Genomic DNA, 20,131 nt, shown 5'->3' on the forward strand with positions numbered 1-20,131 from the left:
AACATACTCCTCTTTTCTGTGGATTTGAAACCAGCATCCCTGTCATCTTTTATACAGCATTACCAGCTGATTCTGCAGTCCAGCTCCCTAGCCTCCAGCAGCCTTTTTGCCAGTTCAAGTGGCTCCTGCTTGGCTGTTGTCACTCTTCCCTTTCCTCCCTCCCACCTGCCCTCCACCCACCACTGCTCTCTGCATCTTCCCATCGGTGCTCCTTGCAACCAGCTAAAAGGCAGGCATGGCACCAGGCTCTGAGCTGTAGAGGGAGTAACGGGCAAATCCTGACATCATGGAGGTTTCTGTTCCATGACGGTGAAGCAAGCACTCCTGAGGGGATGTGTTCAGAGCGATGCTCAAGGTCTGAGCAACATGCTCATCTAAAGTTCCATCTGTGTTTGGAAAAACAAAATATACTTGGATTATTCTTACAACAGCAAATTTTCAAGACCAGTACACTCGATCCTGAGTGTTACAGCTTGCGTTTCCCAGTAGCAGGAGATAGAGGTGAAGGGCAGGGAGATCTTCCACGGTTGTGTGTCTGCTTTTGTAAAACACTGTCATTCGAAAACAAAATGGTGTATGCAGTACTCTAGCTTGTTTAGCTCCTGCCATAACACACATAGACTCTGCTCTGCATGGAGGCGAGAATCTCTTTCTTAACGTAATGCAACTCCACTACAGCAGAGATGTCATGATTCGGTAACCCCAGAGTTTCCGTTGTGACTGTAGGTTGTGTGTGCATATGCTTTTATTTGCTCTCACATTTTTATTACAGGATGTTTCCAGTCTACACAAAAATTAGAAAGCATAATAAAAAGACCCCCACCTCCATACCTATCACCCAGCCACAGGATCCTGTAGCCACTATGGCCACATCTGTTTTCATCTGTGCCCTCAGTGACTTCCCCACACCGTCTTCCTTCACTTTATGTAGAAGCAAATCCACTCTCAGGAGAGATTCATTTTTGTAAATATTGTTGGATACTTGGAAATACACCAGTAGTACACACACACACACACACACACACACACACACATATACACACACACACACATATATATACATATATATGTACACATACATATATAGAAAGTCTTTTTGTTGCCAGTGCCTTTATCTAAAATCATTACTGGAGTTAGAAGTCAGATTCTGGATTGTTGTCTGAAATTTACTAGCCACCAAAGTGAAAAGCTTCTTATAGGTCACTTTGAAGAATTGCCTCTTGTGTTTTCCTAGGGTCATCCTGGAGTTCCCGGTTTCATGGGGCCCCCTGGGAGCCCTGGGCCACGGGTAAGTCATGATTTTGAATCCCCTCCTCTCTTGGTTTTGATGCTGGAACAGGTTCCCATGTGCATTGGACCTGCCTTGTTAAGGACTGGGCTGATACCTGAAAGGTGTCCAGGGGCTGAACAGAAGGTGCAGGTCCCAGAGGGACAGTGGGTCAAGGATGGGGACTTGACCCCATGGGACCCAATGGAGTCAAGGATGGAGTGACTTGAATAGGTGGTGCTCCTGGGCAGTTCAGTTAAAATGCTGTTGGGACCAGGGGAGCTTGGCAGAGGTGGGCAGGCTTCATATATTATTAATTTCTATCTATCGCAGGTGATGAGAAACCTGAGAAAAGTGTAAGATTAGGATCATAAGTGAGAAATGGAGAAGCAGGTTCCTGTCTTGCATAGGATCCTGTCCCGTGGCAAGAGGCTCTGGGCATCACAGAGTGTCTTTAAAAACACAGACTTTCCTGGATTTACTGTAATTAATAACAATAACAATAATAACAACAAAGTTATTATTATTCATTGTTACCATCTTCAGCTGCTCATTCATCATCACTCGAAGGCACTGTCATCAGTATAACCACAGATTTGGTAAATTATCCTCTCATTTATCCCCACGGGCCCCTGAGCAAATGGTTTTCCTTTCCTTGGTAGTGACTGACCCTGACCGATGCTCTTCTAACAATTTCATCTCCCTTTGGTCTGAACTGCCCGCAGATTAGTCTTGAAGTTGTTGCTTACGTAGCCACCTAAGGTAGCCATGGTAACGGGCAGCGCAAATGAGCATCCTCGCCTAGCCTAGCCAGGACCAGCCGCCTGCAACTTCCCATGGGTTCTCCAGGAGCCCTGGTCCCCCAGACTTTGCAGAATGAGGGATCATTTGTAATGGCTAATGGACAACTAAAGGGGAGCCCACTTCAAATAGGGACATAATCAGTAGAGAAGCAGAGGCTGAGTTAAGATCATGAAGTTCAAATGCATGCTATTAATCTTTCTTTGTCTTCTTTTTAACAACTCTAAATGACTTCTAAGTGTAAGTATGTTTGTTCTTAGAATAAATTAGGTCGTTTTAAATGTATATTTCCAATAAGATCATACAGAAGTATGAAACTGCATCTTTTATTTCGAATCTGACTTTTACAGCAAATTCATAAAAAGTACATTAACTGTAAAAGTACGAAAGCTTTCCCAGTTTGCTGGAGAGCTCACCTCAAGCCTCAGACCCTCAGCTCACTCCCACCTCCCTGCGTGGAGGGCCTGTGCTGTGAGCATCCTTTCCCATTTCTCAGTCTTCACGCCTCATTGTGTGTCTCTGCTGTGACCAGGATTTCAAACCGCCTTTCCAGGGGATGGTTCAGCTCTTGCCATTTAGGTTCAAGAAAATCTGTTAAAGCTCCCTCCCCTCCCCATCCCGGTCTTTCAAAAGCCTATTACGCATCCCCAGTGCAAAAGAAGCCGTGCTCTCCTCTCCTTGGAAATTGCCCTTTGGACCCTAGGGCAGCTGTAGGAAGTGGCTCCTAGCCACTGGTTCTCATGCTAGATGATGAATCTGGGATTCAGAAACGGGCATGATCAGAGAGCAGCTTCTCCGTCTCCCACTGATCAATGTGGTCAGTTCATACAGTTGATTCTTACTGAGTTCCTGCTCTGTGCCAGGCATGCCCTGGTCTGTTCATTGTTTTTGGGAATGGGTGCCAGTCACCTGTTCATCTGGGTTCAGTGGCCAGTCATACAGAAGCAACTCGAGAGCAGGAAACCCGTCTGGTCATTTATGCATTGTTTCTTTGTGTGCTTCTATGTCAGATGTCATAACCAGGGACATAGATACCAAACAGATAAAGTTCCTTTATTATTGTTACTCCAAAACTTTTTTCCTGGTGCTCAGTTGGCATCCTTCTTTCAGAGAAAACCCTTCCCCTATTCCCAATGCGCTGTATGGAATTTAATTACAACATAGCTAGGTTCCAGGGTACAGGGTGCTGGGGGGGGGTTGGCAAAATTATATAGAAGAATCTAATAGAAACCCCATTGTTGGGCTGGGTTTGGACTAGAGGTGGAGGCTCCCAGCAGCAGCCCAGCTAGGGAAGCATGAACCTTGAGATAAGTATGCACGTATTATTGACATCCTTTATTTCTAAAACATTTACTGACTCATTACCTGGGGAAGAGGTGGAGGCAAATCTGATTGCATCTTATCCCTGGGGCATTTATCCGACATGGCAAATAAGACCTATCTTCCATAGCTGTATCAGATTTCCTTGAGGTCCATGGTACAGCCATTTCTGTAGCCCTAAAACTTGGCCAGCACTTGCTATGACATAGGCACTCGATAAGTGTATGTAAAAAACCTAAAAGCTGCTGGAAAGGTATCATCAGTAAGGTATGCAAGATCTTGCTTATTTGTCCCCCCATGTCTGCAGTGCTTGTGGTCTTGGGCAGGCCAGTTAGACACACCACTGTTATGAGTGTCTGTGATAACAGAGAACACTTTGGGGAAAGCCCTTAGTGAGCGCCAGTGCTGGCTAGCTCTTTCTATGTAGGACCGTACTGAATCCTCTCAACAATTCAAGTGAAATAGGTCCTCTCTTTTTCTCCGGTGCACAAAGGATCTGAGAGATGCAGAGGAGTAAAATAAAGTGGAAAAGCAGGATATGGACCCAGGATCTGGCGTGGGGAGGGTGCACCCCAGCCGACACCCTCTGTTCTGTGCTAAGCATTCTGCAGGCAGCACCTCCTGACCCTCCTTACAGCCTGGGCGATCATGTCACTTCTCCCCTTTACCAACAAGGAAACTGAAGTTAAATGCCCAAAGCTAGAAAGAAGCAGTGTATTTGTTCATCTAAAGACTCTCTGCCCCATCTGCCAGCCAGCCCAGCTTTTCCTTTACTCATTTATTTAAGAACAAGTGAGCCCCCACTAGCTCCAAGGAACAGTTTTAGTTCCCAGTAAAGCAAATAATCGATCAACACTGGGATGTCAGAGGGAGGCAAAAGCTAGGAGCGGCATAAAGGCGTTATTAAGAGGGGCAGGGACTTGGATTTTCGATTTGAGAGGCAGGTGATTTCTCACTGAACTGAGACAGGGAAGAGGGCATGCTATGAGCTCTGAGCCCGGGGGGACTGGATTGCAGGCAGGGGGAGCAGCCCTGGAGAGAGCCCGCAGGGAGCGGGGGGCAAGTCTGGGCTCACTCTGCTGTACTCACCTGAGTAGAGCTCCTTCTTCCTGGATCTGGATGCGTTTCCCATCCTTGAACTGACAAAACCAATAGCTTTCCCTATTGACCTGGACCATAAATCCAGTCGTTCCTTTTTGCCTCTGTCCCTAAATGTTCTCTGATATTAGCTGAAAATGTCCACTCTGAAGTGAGACCCTGTCCCATTGTCCTAGGGATGACTGTGGATGCTCTGGCCCTTCGTGCAATGTGGCTGCCGTGCTCCCAGCATCTTTGTGTTCCCAGAGGCCAGCCCTTCCTCCTGGGGAGGGCAGAAGCCCCCCCGGGAGTACCTAGGGTTCCAGCTGCTGGGGAGGGGCTTGGCTCGCACCTTTGTGCTCCCCGGGCTTCGTGCACAGAGAGACACTCATGATTCCGCCACTGACGTCCTGCTCTGTCATCCTCAGGGAGCAGACGGAGTTGCTGGCATCGCTGGCCCTCCAGGAATCCAAGGGCTGCCGGTAAGTTCCTCACTTGGCTGTCCTGCCTTGAGTCTGTGTTTGGGTGTCCCAGAACCCAGGTGTATGCCAGCCCTGCCCCGGGGCCTCCCTACCTCTGTGGCTCACTCACACCCAGTATTCAGCAAGGGTCTTGCAAGGAAACCACAGAAGGGGCCGCTTTCTATTGGTGTCCAGTGTCTTGCCTCAAAAATACAGGTTTGGATGAATGACGTGGCAATCTGTGATTCCAGGATTCCATTAACAACCAGCTCACCCAGGCCCCGGCCAGTGTGGTTCTTTCCCGACAGGGAGAGGGGGGTGGAGAGGCTGGAGCTGGCCCACGCCGAGGCTACGGCGTGCATCCGGAGGCACATCAGGCAGGAGGACCCCCTGTTAGTCAACCGTTGCAAAGAAGGGAGAGAAGTAAGAAAGGGGTCACGCTCCAAGCTGGCTGGTGAGCAGGTCACCCCAGGGGTGTCCGGACTCCGATGCCAAGAGCGTTTGAGGAAGCAGTTAGGACAGCTTCCCCCTCCTGGGATGAGGAGGACAAAGCCCAGTGGGACTGGATCTCTGGTCCAAAGCCACACAGGAAATCAGTTCCGGGTCCAGAGTGAAGTCCGTTGGGAAACTCCCAACTCCGGGTTCTTCCCTCGGTTCCACACTGACCCTCGGTGTGGGGCGGTCAGGGCGGGCCCCAGGGGTGTTGAGGTTGAAAGTTCCCAGCCAGGTGGATGGTTTTTCCTTCCTCATCTGGTCGGTCCTGTCCAAGCAGCCCACCTGCTGTTTACCGATTCCCAGACAGCAAAGGATTTGCTTGTAAAACAAATTTTTACAAAACAAATTTTTACAAAACAAAACAAAACAATTTTTACAAAACAAAAAAATTTGTTTTGTAAAAACAAATGGACTAAAAACCCACCAAACAAATAATCAAACAAAACAAACAAACTCTTAGCCCAAGGAGAATCAGATGCAGGACCCGGACAGGAATCCTCAGGTACTTGGGAATTAAACTGTATTGAATGAGACATTGATTCTGTCATGGGGGACCCTGAGGCGGGCGACAGCTGGGCTTGGAGCTGTCTGGGGGTCCTGTTACTTCACTGTATACAACAAACCAGAATATTCTCCAGATCTTCTTAGCATAAGTAACGAGTGTTGGTAATTAAAAAAAGAAATAAAGAACGCTAACTGGGATGAGGTTAAAAAAAAAAAAGATACAAACGGAAAACATTTCCATTGTATTTTGAATTGAAACATACAAACCAAGAGCCAATCTTTTCGACACAGAATGACGACCATCCTTGACTTTGGGTCCTCAGCACGGACTCTCTTGTCATTATCCTTATGACAGGAATAGCTCCCCAGTCACTATTTGCTGCCCTTCTTAAGGGTGGTTTGAGAGTACAGCAGCACCCGTGGGACGATTTCAATATAGAATCCTGGATCCTGGATCATTAGGGTATTTTTTCTAACCTTTCATAGCTATCCGGCTACAGAGATCTGGATCGTGAGTCATCCTTATAATGTATTTTGAAGTCCTCACTTAAAGATCGTTCTTTTTCTTTGTCCACCTAAGTTTAATGAGGTTACCTAATGAATAATTAAACTGTGTAATTTCCATAGCCAACTACAACTTCCACAACGCAAACAGGTTTAAGAACAAGCATCTGGACCCCTTGTGCATACTCCAGTAGAAGCAAAAAATCCCTAAACTGTAAATATGTCTGTGTCGTGGACCATGTGGTCTCTATTGGAAAAACTCAGCCCTGCTGTGGCAAGGTGAAGTCAGCCACAGACAACAGGTCAACAAAGGGCTTCTGATAAAACTTTATTTGCAAAAACAGCAGAGGGCTGCCGTTTGCTGACCAAGGGTGGCTCCATCCCTGGGGTCTTTGGAACAGTAGACATTCAGGAAGGAATCCAGGGAGCTCTATTATCAATATCCAAAGATCCCTAATGATGACTGAGTATTTGTCCTATGTGGACCCAAAAATATCTCCTTGGTTGCACGTTTGTAGGTTCTCTGGGATGGGAGGTGGTGGATGGTTTTGCTTTCCCCTGTTGTTATTTCGTGTTGGTCTAAGTGGCGCTGTGTCAAGGCAACCTCAGATATCAAGGGTTGTCACGTTACAGAGACACAGGGCATACCAAATTGTTGTCGGGGCAAACACAGGACCTGAGCATTCCAGTTTCTAAAGTTAAAGGAAACCTTTCAACATGACTGTATCAAGTGCTACTGCTTTTGAGAAAACATTTTAACGAAGGAGTAGTCAACCTCCAATGTGGTCTAATCCTCATCTGTTCCCAGGGTGATGAGAAAAGTTCTCATCTCTTCGTGATGTGTGACTGTTATCTTCCATTTTCTTCAGGGGGGAAATAAAACTCAGTTGTGGAGTTTTTACTGAGTTTAAGTAACACTTCATAAAGGAAGTGTCCTTTGGGTCTCCCAATTGGACACTTTTGATGGGATGATATATAAGATCTGCATAAAGGTGAATTAAATGTCAAAGTAATTTTGCTTTTTGCTTTTTTTGCAAGAAGCTATCATCACAACCCTTATGAATATGTCACTTGGTGTGGCCTGTAGATGAGAATGTAAAACCTGATGCCAGCATTTTATCGCAGAAGGAACAGTGATGGGAGAGACTGTGAAGTTGTCAGGGCCTCTGATGGTGGTAGAGACACAGATGACGTCAGAATGTTCACGCAGATAGAAGTGATGGCTCTGATGACATCATCTGATTTAGTAGCCTTGGTTGGCGGTGATGTGCATCTTTGATGAATATAATGGAGAAAGAAGTATGAGTTAGTGCAATTGGGCAAACAGTCTTTGAAAACACAAGCTCTGTGTCCCGGGGGAAAGATATACTAAAAGCGACCTACCGGTGGTAAAAAGTTTGGGATCCTCCAGACAAGAGGACGGTAATAATAGACCGTCTGTTCAGGTACTGGTCACCTTTTCACTTGCTTTGGGTCCTGTGTGCACAACAGCCCCAGATGCTCCGGTCTTGAGCCACATGATGAGGACCCGAATTTCAGGCAGTGTAGGGACAGAGTGTAGAGCTGGACCCAAGTCTTGTGGACCCCCAAACCCAAATATCTTCTCCCCCCAGACTTTTCCTACTTTAATTCCCCCCGAGTCTATGTCATACAGCCAAAATGAGCCCCTCTCTGCCCACCCACCCATGTGATTGTGCTCTGCCTGGGGCACCTCCCTGCAGGGGGTAGGAAGGGAGACATGCCCGGAAAGCCAAGAGGCAGAAGCACCCATTGCTTCCAACCAAAGGCAGCCCATGAAGGCAATTCTGCATGAAATCACATACTTCCAGAAAAGCCGATCTGAGATTTAATGGTGTTTTTCTGTCTTGGATCTTTTAGGGGAAGGAAGGTCCTCCTGGCCCCCAAGGCCCGTCTGGATTACCCGGAATCCCAGTAAGTGGTATTACAAAACAAACAAACAAACAAAAAATGCCTGGTTTCTCCACTACAAAAATAGGCAAACAAAAAATAGATTTGCCCACTGTTAGAACAATGCATGGTTCTTAGGGGAATTTCCAGTGCTCCAGAAAATGAGGATAATCCCTAACCAAAGCCAGGTATGGTTATGGTTAATGTTGCATGCATTGTCTCATGCAACAGGCATTGCTGACCTGTGTAGATAGCACTTCCCTCTGTCCACACACGCACATACGTGTAGGTGCAGAGTTGAGCCAGCCCACGCACACGTGTGCCCAACTCTGACGATCCTCTCGGATGGTAGAAACAGCTTCTGCTCCCCACACTGGTGTTAAATGTTGATGAGCTCATCAGATTTTATGTACACTCTACCCCACAAATACACCATAATATATGTGATCACTCCTCTGTTGCCACAGAAATCACACGGTTATTGGAAAAAGACTGTAATAAGCTAGTTTGCATGCCTAGTGCTGTCCCGTTTTCTGTATGATGGTCCACAAAGGTGGGGTCTACCTCTCGGGTACAATATTGTATGAGGTTCTTGATACATAACCACCAAATTTTTTTCTATAAATACTGTTCTGGACTTTTATATCCAATATATCTCTCAGTGGGGTGGAGCTCTTCAGGGTGTTACTAATAAGACGGGTGCAGAGAGGCTATATGCTACCGTCTCCATGGAGTATGAATCCCTGTGGGGCTTGTGGTCTGGCCTGGGCCGACTGCAGGGGCCTCTACTGGCCACAGCTCCCCACCCCTGCCCTGCATAACGATGTGTTTTATTGCAGACACGCTGGCTTCCTTTGGTTCCTAAAATGCTCTGCAGCCTCTCCTCTCCCTACCACAGGACCTTTGCACATGCGTTTCTGTCTATCCAGAATGCCCCTTCTTCATCACGTCTTCCACCAGTGGATGCCTTTGATTCTTCCCACTCATCCCAGGCATCAGCCCTAGGAAGTTTTCACTGCTCCCTAGCCCCAGGCTAGGGCGGGCTCTCCTAGTTTCTTTTTCTTTTTCCTGAGTACCTATCTCAGCTGTTGTCACATCTTTATTTGTGTAATGGTTTGATCAGTGACCACCTCCTCCATTATTCATTGATTGGTTTGCTCATTCAGCAAACTCTGTTTAGGAGCCTACTGTTGGCTAGACCTGGGGACATTACGGTGGAGTGCCTGCTCACCAGGGCGGTGCTCTAGGTCTTGGGTTCTGGAAGACCAGGTTTTTGCTTCCCACACATAATGAACACCCAGAAAATACTAATTACAGAAACAGATGGTTGAACAAACTGCTGTGGGAGAGCCCTTCCTCCTAGAGTATCTGACAAGGTCCCCCACCCAGCGAGGAGGCATTCCAGGGCACCATCGGTAGTGCTCCCGACAGCCGTGCGATCCTGAGGTTGAGTAACCTGCGCAGGGTGCTCAGACCTGAAAACACGGGCTGGGATGTGAAGCCCCTTTAGTCTAAACTGCAGCCCAGTAGCCTAGCCTATTCTGGCAGCTGGGAAGAATTGACTGATTTCATTCTAGTGGTGGTAAAGCTGGGGAGAAAAAATCCGGGTTTGGCTTTTGTGCTGACCCCTTATAACTGAAGTCCTCGTGCGCAGGAGAAGAGAGACCTGACCTTTGCTGTGACTGTGTGTACCATGCTGACCCCATCCTGGGGCTCAGACCTGAGCCAAGCCTGGGGGTATGCCTCCCTGGTGCCCATGAACGGACCCTGCTTTCCTGTCTCTCGCCCCATCCCCACTCCAGCTGCCCTGAACTGCTTTGCTCCTTCCGCAGCATTTGTCTCAGAAACACTCCCTCCCCCTCTGCCTGGACAATAAGACTCATCAGAGCTTTCCTGTGCGTGGTGTTCACTGCCCCACAAGTCTCATGCAGAGAGCTCTCTGCACATTAATGCATCCATTCCATGCCTCGGGCCCCCTTAGTCACTCATCCCAAGGTCCGGCTGGACCTTATGTTCTCCAGGAGGCACCCCGAGCCTCCCCAGCGGCTTAGGTAGAACTCTGTGCCGTGTATCAGGATCCCTCAGCCCCTGTGCCGTCACAGCCCTGAGGGCGTGCAGCCCCACTCACCTGGTCATTTCTGTCCACCTGTGCCACCCCCCACCAGCACAGCACCAAGTACCGACCCAGGCCAGCGTTCAAGGTACCAGACGGACCCAGCCCTCATCCGCGCTGGTGTGCAGCCTGGGGGTCTCATGGAGAAGCCAAAGAGAAAAGGAAGGAACTACTGACACAAAATGTGGTGTGCTTGTGACACAGGGGGACCCAGGGAGCCACAGAGCCCAGGGGAGGATACTCAAGCCAGATCCGGAGGGATAGTTGGGGAGCTGACACTCAAGGGGAGTGTTCAAGGTCAAATAGTCTAGGCGAAGAAGGGTGAGAAGGGGCAGGAAGAAGGCATTTCAGTAAAAGGAGCAACTTATAAACGACACAGACGTATTTCCGTACAGGAACTGGTTAGAGGAAATGCTGAATAAGAAGAAGTGGCTTCCAGGGCGGGTAAGGGCTGGGAGAGGCACTGTGTAACCTGTCGCTGGCCCTCACTGGGCGCCCACATGCGTCTCCCCAAGTAGAGCAACACACCCTCTCTTCTCTTAAGCATCAGCTACGCACCATGCTCTGCACCAGAAGACCCTCCGTATTCCTCTGCTGCAGGATGTGGGGGCGTCCCTACAGTTCACTGAGGGTGCAGACACAGGCCCGGAGATGTTGAAGGAATCAGCAGCCTGTCGGCGCAGGGCAGCCCTACCCTCCCGCAGAGCCACGTCTCCTTCTCAAGGGATTCGACTGGCCACCCTCCACCCACTGCGTTTCCCCCAGTGGCCCTTGTGCCGCTCCCGGGGACCGCGTGTCTGTGCCAGGAGGCCTGGGGTCTCCTGCTGGCCTCCAGCCAGAGTCTGCGGGTCGGCCCTTGTCTCCTCTCATGGCATCAACTTCGGCTTCCATGCACGGGCCGCTGTTCCATGCACGGGCCGCTGTTCCATGCACGGGCCGCTGTTCCATGCACGGGCCGCTGTTGCATGCACGGGCCGCTGTTGCATGCACGGGCCGCTGTTGCATGCACAGGAAGTGGTTTCGGGAACTGGACTCTTAACTTAGAAGAGGATCAGTGCAGGGGCACCTGGAGGAGCTCCGGCAGTTGAGCGTCTGACTCAAGGTTTTGGCTCAGGTCATGATCTCAGGGTCGTGGGGTTGAGCCCTGTGATAGGCTCTGCGCTGGGTGTGGATCCTGCTTGGAATTCTGTTGCTCCCTCTGCCCCTCCCTCAATCTCTCTGCTTCTCTGGGAACAAAGAATGCGGAAGAGGATCAGTGTAGCCTGATCCCCCCAGCAGCCCTGCAGGTGTAGCTGGTCAGGGCGGCTACGGCAGAAGCAGCGCTCGTGAGGAGTTCCGGGAGCCACCGAGCATCGGCCAGCAGTAAACTTCGATGGCTGTCCCCAGCGGCTTTCCAGCAGTGCCAAAACCCTGACGCTGAAGGCACTGATGAGGAACCACGCTCGGTTTTACCAGTGCCTGCAGCAGCGGGAGCACCCCCGTGGCTGGCACCGTTTACCGCTGCCTGGTTTGCTCTGCAAGCAGAAGCTTCCATTCTTGGCTGCCCGGGTGACTCAGCAGAGCAGGACCGGCATTGCTTTTTAGGAAGAGGGCACTGGGGAGCCAAGAATACTAGTAACTTGCCCAACATCTTATGCCTAGTAGTGCAGGCGGGGCTCGGACCTTGCCTGGTTTGACTCAGTTTCCCCTCTCTCCTGCTGCCTGTGGCTTTCTTTTCCCAGACCCCACCCAGGGCAGGTGGCCCAGGATCGGAATCCAAGTCTGTGTGCTGTCATAGCCCTTGCACAGGATTATGCTTCCATTTGCAAAGACTCCTGAAGAATACTGGTCTCTTAGATTAACGTGAGGCTTATGAGACCTCCCTTGGAGCAGGAGGTTGGTTACAGGGAGGGGAAAACTCAGCTAGATTTCAGGGAAAGAAAGGCCAAGCGTCCACGGCCATTCTGTAACCCACGCAGAATCCTCGCTGTCATTCTCTGAGCCCCCATGTGTTCCCGGGTCTGTGCCCCGTGCTCTCCTGCGTCCAGCCCCCTCACCGTCGGAAGCTGCGTCCTTACCCCTCATCGCTGCGTTCGGTCCAGGAGGCCCAGCCATGAGGCGCTGTTGCCCGAAGCTTGTCTTCAGGAAGTGTCCAGTCCAGGGCTGCTTTAGATCAACGGCTCTAATAATGATGCCGTTGCAATTCAGTGCTTTTCCGCTCTGTGCCAGGCACTGTGGATCTGAGATCAGAGCTGACCTGCGGTGTTGGGAAGGAACCACGCAGTCAAGCCAGTCGGTCTGTGGACACACCCCGGAGCCCTGAAGTGTGGCTGTGACTGTGCACGAGGCACGCGCTTCCAGCAGAACCCCCTCGTTCCTCCCAGCACGTTCGGCTGGAGATGACCTTTAATTTGATTCTCTTGCAGGGGGAAGAAGGCAAAGAGGGCAGAGATGGAAAACCAGGTCCCCCTGGAGAGCCGGTAAGCGACGCTAAACTTCCTCCTGTTGTATGGGCGCACCTAGTCACCTCTCAGCAGCAGCTGTCCTGTGTCAACGAGCTGCTGGGACGCTGGGATGCGGGCCTAGTAAGAGTTACTTCACTCATTTGTCCTGGCAGCCCTGCAGAGTGAACACCGCTGTCCCCATTATACAGCCGAGAAAACCGAGGCTCAGGGAAGTGAAGTGACGGGCCCAAAGTCACAGGACGGGCTGGTGACAGAATCAGAACCTGATCCCAGGGCTTCTACCTGTCCTCTGCGTTTTCTCTTCCTGCCCCGTGCAACTTCTACCCCGTTCACACGGGAGGGGAGCTGGGGCAGGGGAGCCCCCGCTGCTGTGGGAACCTGGTGCCCGGAAGCCCGTTATCCCCACGGAAAGCCTGGGCCTCTCCCCCACCTCCAGGTATGGGAGTTTGCCCTTTCTTCAGTTCTGGCCCAGAGCCCGAGGGATTGTTTTGTTTTGTCTTTTACCTTTTTCCTTATTCTTGAATGTCCCCTGTGTGGGGCACCCAGGGAGGCAGACCGCGTGCACGCGAGCGCATCTCTGCCTCGGCGGCTGTCGGCTGGAAGAGTGAGCGCTTTCTGCACACGCGGCTCTGTGGCCTCATCGTGGTCCTGCCGCAGCTGGTCTCTGCTCTCTCTCCTGTGGGTCTTCATGGCCGGTGGTGACCCATGTCTGTCTCCCCAGGTCCCTTCCACAGCCTCAGGCTCGAGGGGAAGCTGGAAGGTTGGTGTGTAGGGTTCGAGGCCTGGCTCCCCACAGGCCCCCCAGTAGGAGACCGGTTAGCGATGGGGCCCAGCCGTTAAGCAGCCCCGGGGAAGGAGGGAGATGTCCTCCAGGCACTGCCGTGAACCTCCTTGGAGATGCATCCATACGTACAAGAGCAAAGGTGCAGAGCAGTCTGCCCAGCTGGCCCCATTTCATGCAAAAGCCTTCGTGTATTCTTCGAGTGTTTGCATGACGACGGCCGGGGGCTCTCACTGTCGCCACCACCCGCGGGAGGGTGATTCTGGGCAGAAGGGCCACAGGGACACAAAGGCAACTTTGGCTCCGTAGTGAGTCGTTGTACCGTGGAGCCGTTGGTAGGCGTTCCTTGCTGATATCGTGGAGTTTAAAATGAACTGGACTCTTTTATGCCAAAACGAAAGCCACAGCCAGAGGACCCTGGCTCCAGATGCTGGCTCCGCTCCAGACCGGCATGGGGGCCCCGGGTGAGTCAGGCAGAGCTTCCCAGATGCTTTCTCGATAGAACGAGAGTCACAGTAGCCACCTGGCAGCGTTGCCGGAGAATCCAATGAGGTGAGAAACGGTAGAAGGCATCGGGCTCATCTCGCCGTTTAGTTTTTCAGCGAATCCCTTTCTGACAGCACCCCTGGCCGTGACTCCCGGAGAGGTCAGAGCTGCAGCGCCCTTAGGGCCACGAGGAGGGACAACGTAACAGGTTCTGCCGCGAGGTTTATGTCCCGTGTAATTTGTCTGGTCATCACCTGTTGCGACTCGTTCTGAGTCTTATGCAACTTGCCAGAAGCACCTTCTTAAACATTTTTCACCGCGTGCCAGATGCCGGAACGGGGAGACGCTGCTGAGAGTGAAGGAAAGTGCTTGTGGCAGCGAGCAAAGTCTGGAGCACCTGCCAAGCCGCTAGAGGCTGAGTCCCAGCGGGACGGCCCGTGGCGGGCACATGGCAGTTGGAGGGGCGTGGATGTGGAGGGGAGAGAGGACGGATGTTTCCACCGGGTCCCCGCCTCGGGCTGGGGTACTGACGCTTGCTTCCATTTGCCACTGTTATCCCCGGAAAATCCCCATGAGGCCTGGTGTCATTATTGCCCCAGATGAGGAAATGCACAGAGAGGTTAAGTAGCTGGCCAAGGTCACACAGCGGGTAAATGAAGCTGCCAGGACTCATGCCCCGGAGGCTGACCCCAGAGGTCGGTACAGCAGAACTAGAAGTCAGCTTCTCTGCGGGCGTGTTATTCTGAGAGCTGACGTTCATGGTACGGGAGGACTGGGTCCCGTGGTCTTCATTCGGTCTGTTTATGGACCACCTCCTCCAGGCAGACCTCGGGCATAGAGCAGAAAGAGACCAGGTCTGTTCTTGGCACGCAAGGGGACATCAGTCCCTGAAGAGGCAGAGCTGGTCCTGCTGGAAGAGGCGGCTCAGCAGTTCCCACCTAGGGACGTTCCAGAGCCCTCCAGGCACCCATTCTGGAATCGCCGCCTGTGGCCAGTGTGAAGTCTTCTCTGTCCGAACTGCTTGGGAAGTTGGCATAGGGATGAGTGGCATCGGATCCCAAGGTAGCAGGATTTGTTGCAAGTGAGGGCTTTGGGAAGCAGCCCCAGGAAGCACTGGGGGCAGGAGGAAATGAGACAAAGAGAGAAAGAAAGCCATGGACCTCAGGCAAGTGAGTGAGCCACTCGGGCAGGCAGATGGGCCACAGTCATTGGAAACCCTCTTGGAAATTGTGAGGAGCGTATTTGCCATCCTGCTCCTACCCCAGCCAGGCTCTTCACCCGTCCAGAGACTTGAAGCCCTTTGGACATTGGGGATTGCTCCGGGAGGCAGTAACTCGCACATTAACTTGCATACCTCAGTGTCACGTACCCCGAAGGCTGATCTACACCCAGCCATCAGCCTGGGCGGGAACTGTTTAGCGCTGACAGGTGTCCTCCTCAGTGAGCCAAGGGGACCTGCCTGGGAAGAAGCATTTGCACCAGGAGTAGGTCCCTTGTCTTCATGTTGGTGTAGCCCTTCAGTTCCCACGTCTCAGGGACGTGGATGGCCAGACAGAGTCGTAGACAGGTCGGTAGGCGGATGATGGGTGGAGGACCGGATGTGGATAGGTAGATCTGTAGACACACGGGCAATTTTTTGAGTTGCCTGTTGTGTAATCTTTTTTAGGAGGTGTTTGAACCATGATTATGGTGTAGGATGATGTATGGAGACTTTAAAGCCAAAATACCTGCATTAGAATCCCAGCAGTGGGACTTTGAGCAGATCACTTAACCTCTCTGTGCCTCAGTGTTTTGCCCGGCGGGTAACAGCCATGCCTCCCTCAATGGGTTGTAGTAAGGACTCACCGACTTACTGCGCGAGACGCTCGTTTTGTGTCTGGAATGGGGAAATCCCTCAAGAGTTACTCACATTACCATTTTCCTGCTGGTGACTTGGACCAACGAGGGCCATGTCAGTTGACTGTGGAAGGTGGGGGAGGCCAGCTAGGTGGTGCACGCCCAGTCACCAGGGAGTGACCGGCGAGGGCGACTGCTGATTGCCACGAGAACGGACCCAGGGAAGGGAAGGGACACCCAAGATCACACGGGGTCAAGTGCCACCCCATCTTCCGTCAGTCAGACAGGCCTGGTCACCCCTCCCTTTCCGTCCACACCCCCACACTGACCAGCCTGGACCAGTACCCAGTTTCACACTGGCTTGTGGCTGAATCTGTCCAGGGCAGCACCAGGACACTGGTGATGAGGACTTTGAATATCCCCAGGGTCCCCATAACTTCGCAGAGTTAGGAGAAGCTGGGCTGGGGACAGGAGGGAGACAGCAGGCTTCCCTGTCCACGGCAGCTGCTGGGTGAGAAAGGCATCCTTTGGGCTGGTGAACGAAGCTGGGATTCAGGCTGGCTGTGCCGTTCATTAACTCCGCGAGGCCCTACCTTCTTCGAGCCTCAGTGGCCCCTGGCGTCCCATGCAGTCGTTGATGGCTGCCCTGAGGCTCTTCTGTGAATGGGTACAGAGTCATTCCTAACTGGGATGTCTGCATAATTCTGCGTCCAGACCAGAACGCTTCTGAGAACGATCAGGGGCCACCAGGAGCCCTGGGTGCAGAGTCCACACCTGGGTGACCAGCAGAGTCCGAGGAGCACCATAGCTGGGTCCACGGCGGTGACTGGCGTGCCCCACGGTGGAGCAGAGCGCCCGCGGAGGGGTCGGCCGGGGTCAGAGACTGGCTGGCGGAAGTGCTAACGCCATGCGTGACGCCCGGGTGGGGAGCGGAAGGAGCCTTATAACGGTCTCACCGAAGTCCTCTCTACTCTCAGGGCAAAATGGGAGAGCCGGGTCTGCCAGGACTGGAGGGAGCCCGAGGCCCACCTGTAAGTGCCAGCGTGTGTGTGTGTCTCTGTGTGTGTCTGTGCATGTGTGTGTGTCTGTGCATGTGTGTGTGTATGTCTGCATGTGTGTGTGTGTCTCTGTGTGTGCGTGCACAGGCACGTGGTCCGTGTAGAACGCTGCCGCAAGCCCTGTGGCTCATGCACTGCACCCACCCAACCCCGGATTTCCAGAAGTCCCTCTCTTCCAAGGCATCAGTGCTCCTGCAGAGTAGTAAGTTCAGTTCTTCCAAGAGCATGGCCGTAAAACGTATTTTCAAACTTACAGCCGTTGTTGCCATGTTGTTATTCTAAGTTTTCTTTGTTCTTAACCTATTTGGTGTGATTTTGATGGGCTTTTTCTGGATGATAGGACCTAAAAATGAATCATAGTTCTGAACACTTTCCATGGCTAAATGCCCCCCCGCCGATTGTAAAAGTAACCCATTCCCATTGTATACCAGTGACAAGTGGTAATAATACAAAAAGAATAAGAAAGATAATGTTACGGAGAATGAAAGAGTTACTTGTAACTCTGAACACGGAGGTAAAGCTCTGTGAACATTTCCATGTGTTCTTTCTAGATCCTAGGAATGTGTGTATGAAGTCTGTATGAATTCTCCTTCTATGTATGAATTCTGACATTTCTGTTTATATGTCAATCTATTTCCAGCTGCCAGGCTCGTCGTGTACATGTAAACATACGTAGATGATTGTCCTGTATCTTCTGTATTTGGGGGTTGGCTTTTGTTTTGTTCTGTTTTTACTAAATGCTTACTTTTTCATAATTGAAAAATTGTTTACATAATTTCATAAATTTTTTTTAGAAAAATTATATTCTTTGTTATGACAATCTTAAAACCCACGTATCTGGCAAGAAGTGGGAGATCAAAGTGCCCCTTCTATTTCCTTAATGTATTTTTCTGTGAAAATCAGTAACTCATCAGGCTAACCTTCGGTAAGGAGGAACTGAAACCCAGAAATCAATTTCCTGTTTCCTCAATCTCCTTGCCTTTCACCGGGTTGTACTAAGAGAGCGAATCTAAGAATGGAGGATACTACTTCCTGTGGTGGAATGAAAATACAGAATTAGTGATTATTTTTGTTGGTTGTTGTTGTTGTCATTTATTCATTTATTTATTTATTAACGGTGGTTCCTGGCTTTTTGGAGGAGAGGGTCTTCCTTCTACCCAGGGGGATCCATTTTCTGGGTGCCATGCTGAGACAAGACCCAGTTCTCAGTTGAGACTTGCAGTGAATCCTACCTCACGGCAGGGGCAGAGGTTAGACACCCACGGAGGTGAAGGAAGACCCACGTTTTCTGGCCGGCAGGGTGTAAGTCAGAGAGCCAAGCTTTGAAGAGCCAAACACACTTTGAGATAGATAAATGTGGGTTCAACTTTCGCTTGGTCATTTACTAACTTTCCATCAGGGGACCATTCTGAACCTCTGTTTCTTCTTCTACGAAGTGGGGATCGGAATATGTCTTCCAGAATTCTGTTGGGCAGTCGTATGTGTTAAAGGAGACGATGGAACGTGCAGTTCTCAGCCAAGTGCTTGGCTTGCTTGGCTTCTGGCAGAAGCCCAGACAGAGCAAGCAGAACAGTGGAGAATGGGAGGGCCTCGGGTCTGGGCAGACCTGCTGGATCTGAGTCGGATTACTTTGCGGCTCTGGGCCTCTGAGCAGGTGTTTTTCTCTCTCGAACCTCAGCTTTCTGCTGTGTGAAATGGAGATTATTACACCGTCAGCTTGGTCCGGCTGTTAGAAATGATCACATCAGCTCTGCTAACAGCTTCCACTCAGCTCCCAGGGCTGGGGGCTTAGGTAGTCGGTCTCCAGGCTGCTGTTCTGTGCAGGGAGGCCCAGCACCGTGGCCCACGACAAGGGTGTTGGGTGGCATGGGCCACAGCCCCAGGAAGGAGGAAGGTACCCCGAGACCCGCCCTGGGAGTGAAGGCAGTGTTGTTATCTGCAAGGGAAGCATCTGCCCCAGGGGCTGGGCTGAGGGGGTGCAGGCCGATGGAGTGAGGTCAGGAAGATGAAGATCAGGAGACACGTAGGGTGACCCCTCGACTCTCTGGAGCATTTGTGGGACCAGCCCTTCTGCTCTGCTCCTGGCGCCCCGAACATCCCATCAGCCAGCATCCAGGGCCTGGCCTAGCCTGGGCTCTAGAACGGGAGGTGTCCGGTGAGCCGCAGTGAGAAGGGGCAGTGTTCAGCTGGACCGTCACACCATGTGCTACCCCTTCCCACCTCATCAGCCTGCTTTTTGGTGGAATGACTTCTCTTTCCTCTAGGGCTTCAAGGGACACACCGGCGACTCTGGCGCACCTGGTCCCCGGGTAAGTGGGCGTCCGGCCGTGGAGGTCCGCCCAGGCGGACTGAGCAGGTCCTTCCAGATGGAGGGCTCCTGGCCCCGCAGGCCGCCGCAGCACCTGGTCCCCTGATAGAAGACAGCAGAGCAGGCATCATGGGAAGCATCATCCTCAGTCATGGTCTGGTTTTCTAAATGCTCTTTCTGGAGGCCAGACATTGAGGTGTGACCTATCGGACCCAATCAGCTGGAGCGGGGGTGCCCCTTTGTGACTGTGTTGTGCACATGCTGTGCAACAGGCCCAGGGCTATTGTGGAGGGAGCTTTGGTGCATCCCGGCGGGGAGACCCAGGAGCCCACACTCTTACCCTTTGGCCTCTTCCCTGACCTTTAGATGCCTCAAATGGAAGGAAACTTGGGGGGGCCACCGGTTTGACCCCTTGCTGTGCTCTGTGTCATGATGGGAAAGCTAAGATGTCTGATGGGTCAGTGGGCGAGGAGGCAGAACTCCAAGCCCATTCGCCTGCCCTGCGGCTGGTGTTCACTGGGCAGCTCGGAGAGGCATATTAGGGCCCCGCAGATGGCTGCTCCGGCCCCGATTCCGTGGGGCTCTTCCTGGTGGGCCGTGCTCCTGGCTCCTTCCCTGCCAGGTGTGCAGAGGCCCGGCAGGTGGCATTCTGTGTTCTCGTCCCTCACAACGGGTGTTCTGTTTCTGCTTCTCCCTTTCAGGGAGAGCCTGGTGCCATGGGGCCCCCTGGCCGGGAAGGGTCACCAGGAAAAGATGTAAGTGCGGGGC

At 51.7% G+C, this 20,131-nt stretch overlaps 1 protein-coding gene across 1 annotated transcript in view; it reads left to right on the top strand.

Moving 5' to 3' along the window:
* COL22A1 (collagen type XXII alpha 1 chain) overlaps nt 1-20,131 on the top strand; it is a 236,072-nt gene that overhangs the window by 193,458 nt on the left and 22,483 nt on the right. The window contains exons 48-54 of the mRNA XM_082720691.1: nt 1,235-1,288; nt 4,894-4,947; nt 8,308-8,361; nt 12,856-12,909; nt 16,975-17,028; nt 19,320-19,364; nt 20,065-20,118. Coding sequence (XP_082576817.1) covers nt 1,235-1,288; nt 4,894-4,947; nt 8,308-8,361; nt 12,856-12,909; nt 16,975-17,028; nt 19,320-19,364; nt 20,065-20,118 — 369 coding nt within the window. The remainder of the gene's footprint in view (nt 1-1,234; nt 1,289-4,893; nt 4,948-8,307; nt 8,362-12,855; nt 12,910-16,974; nt 17,029-19,319; nt 19,365-20,064; nt 20,119-20,131) is intronic.

The sequence above is a fragment of the Mustela nivalis genome (genome assembly GCF_964662115.1).
Source record: "Mustela nivalis genome assembly, chromosome: 2".
In the NCBI taxonomy this organism is placed as follows: Eukaryota; Metazoa; Chordata; class Mammalia; order Carnivora; family Mustelidae; genus Mustela; species Mustela nivalis.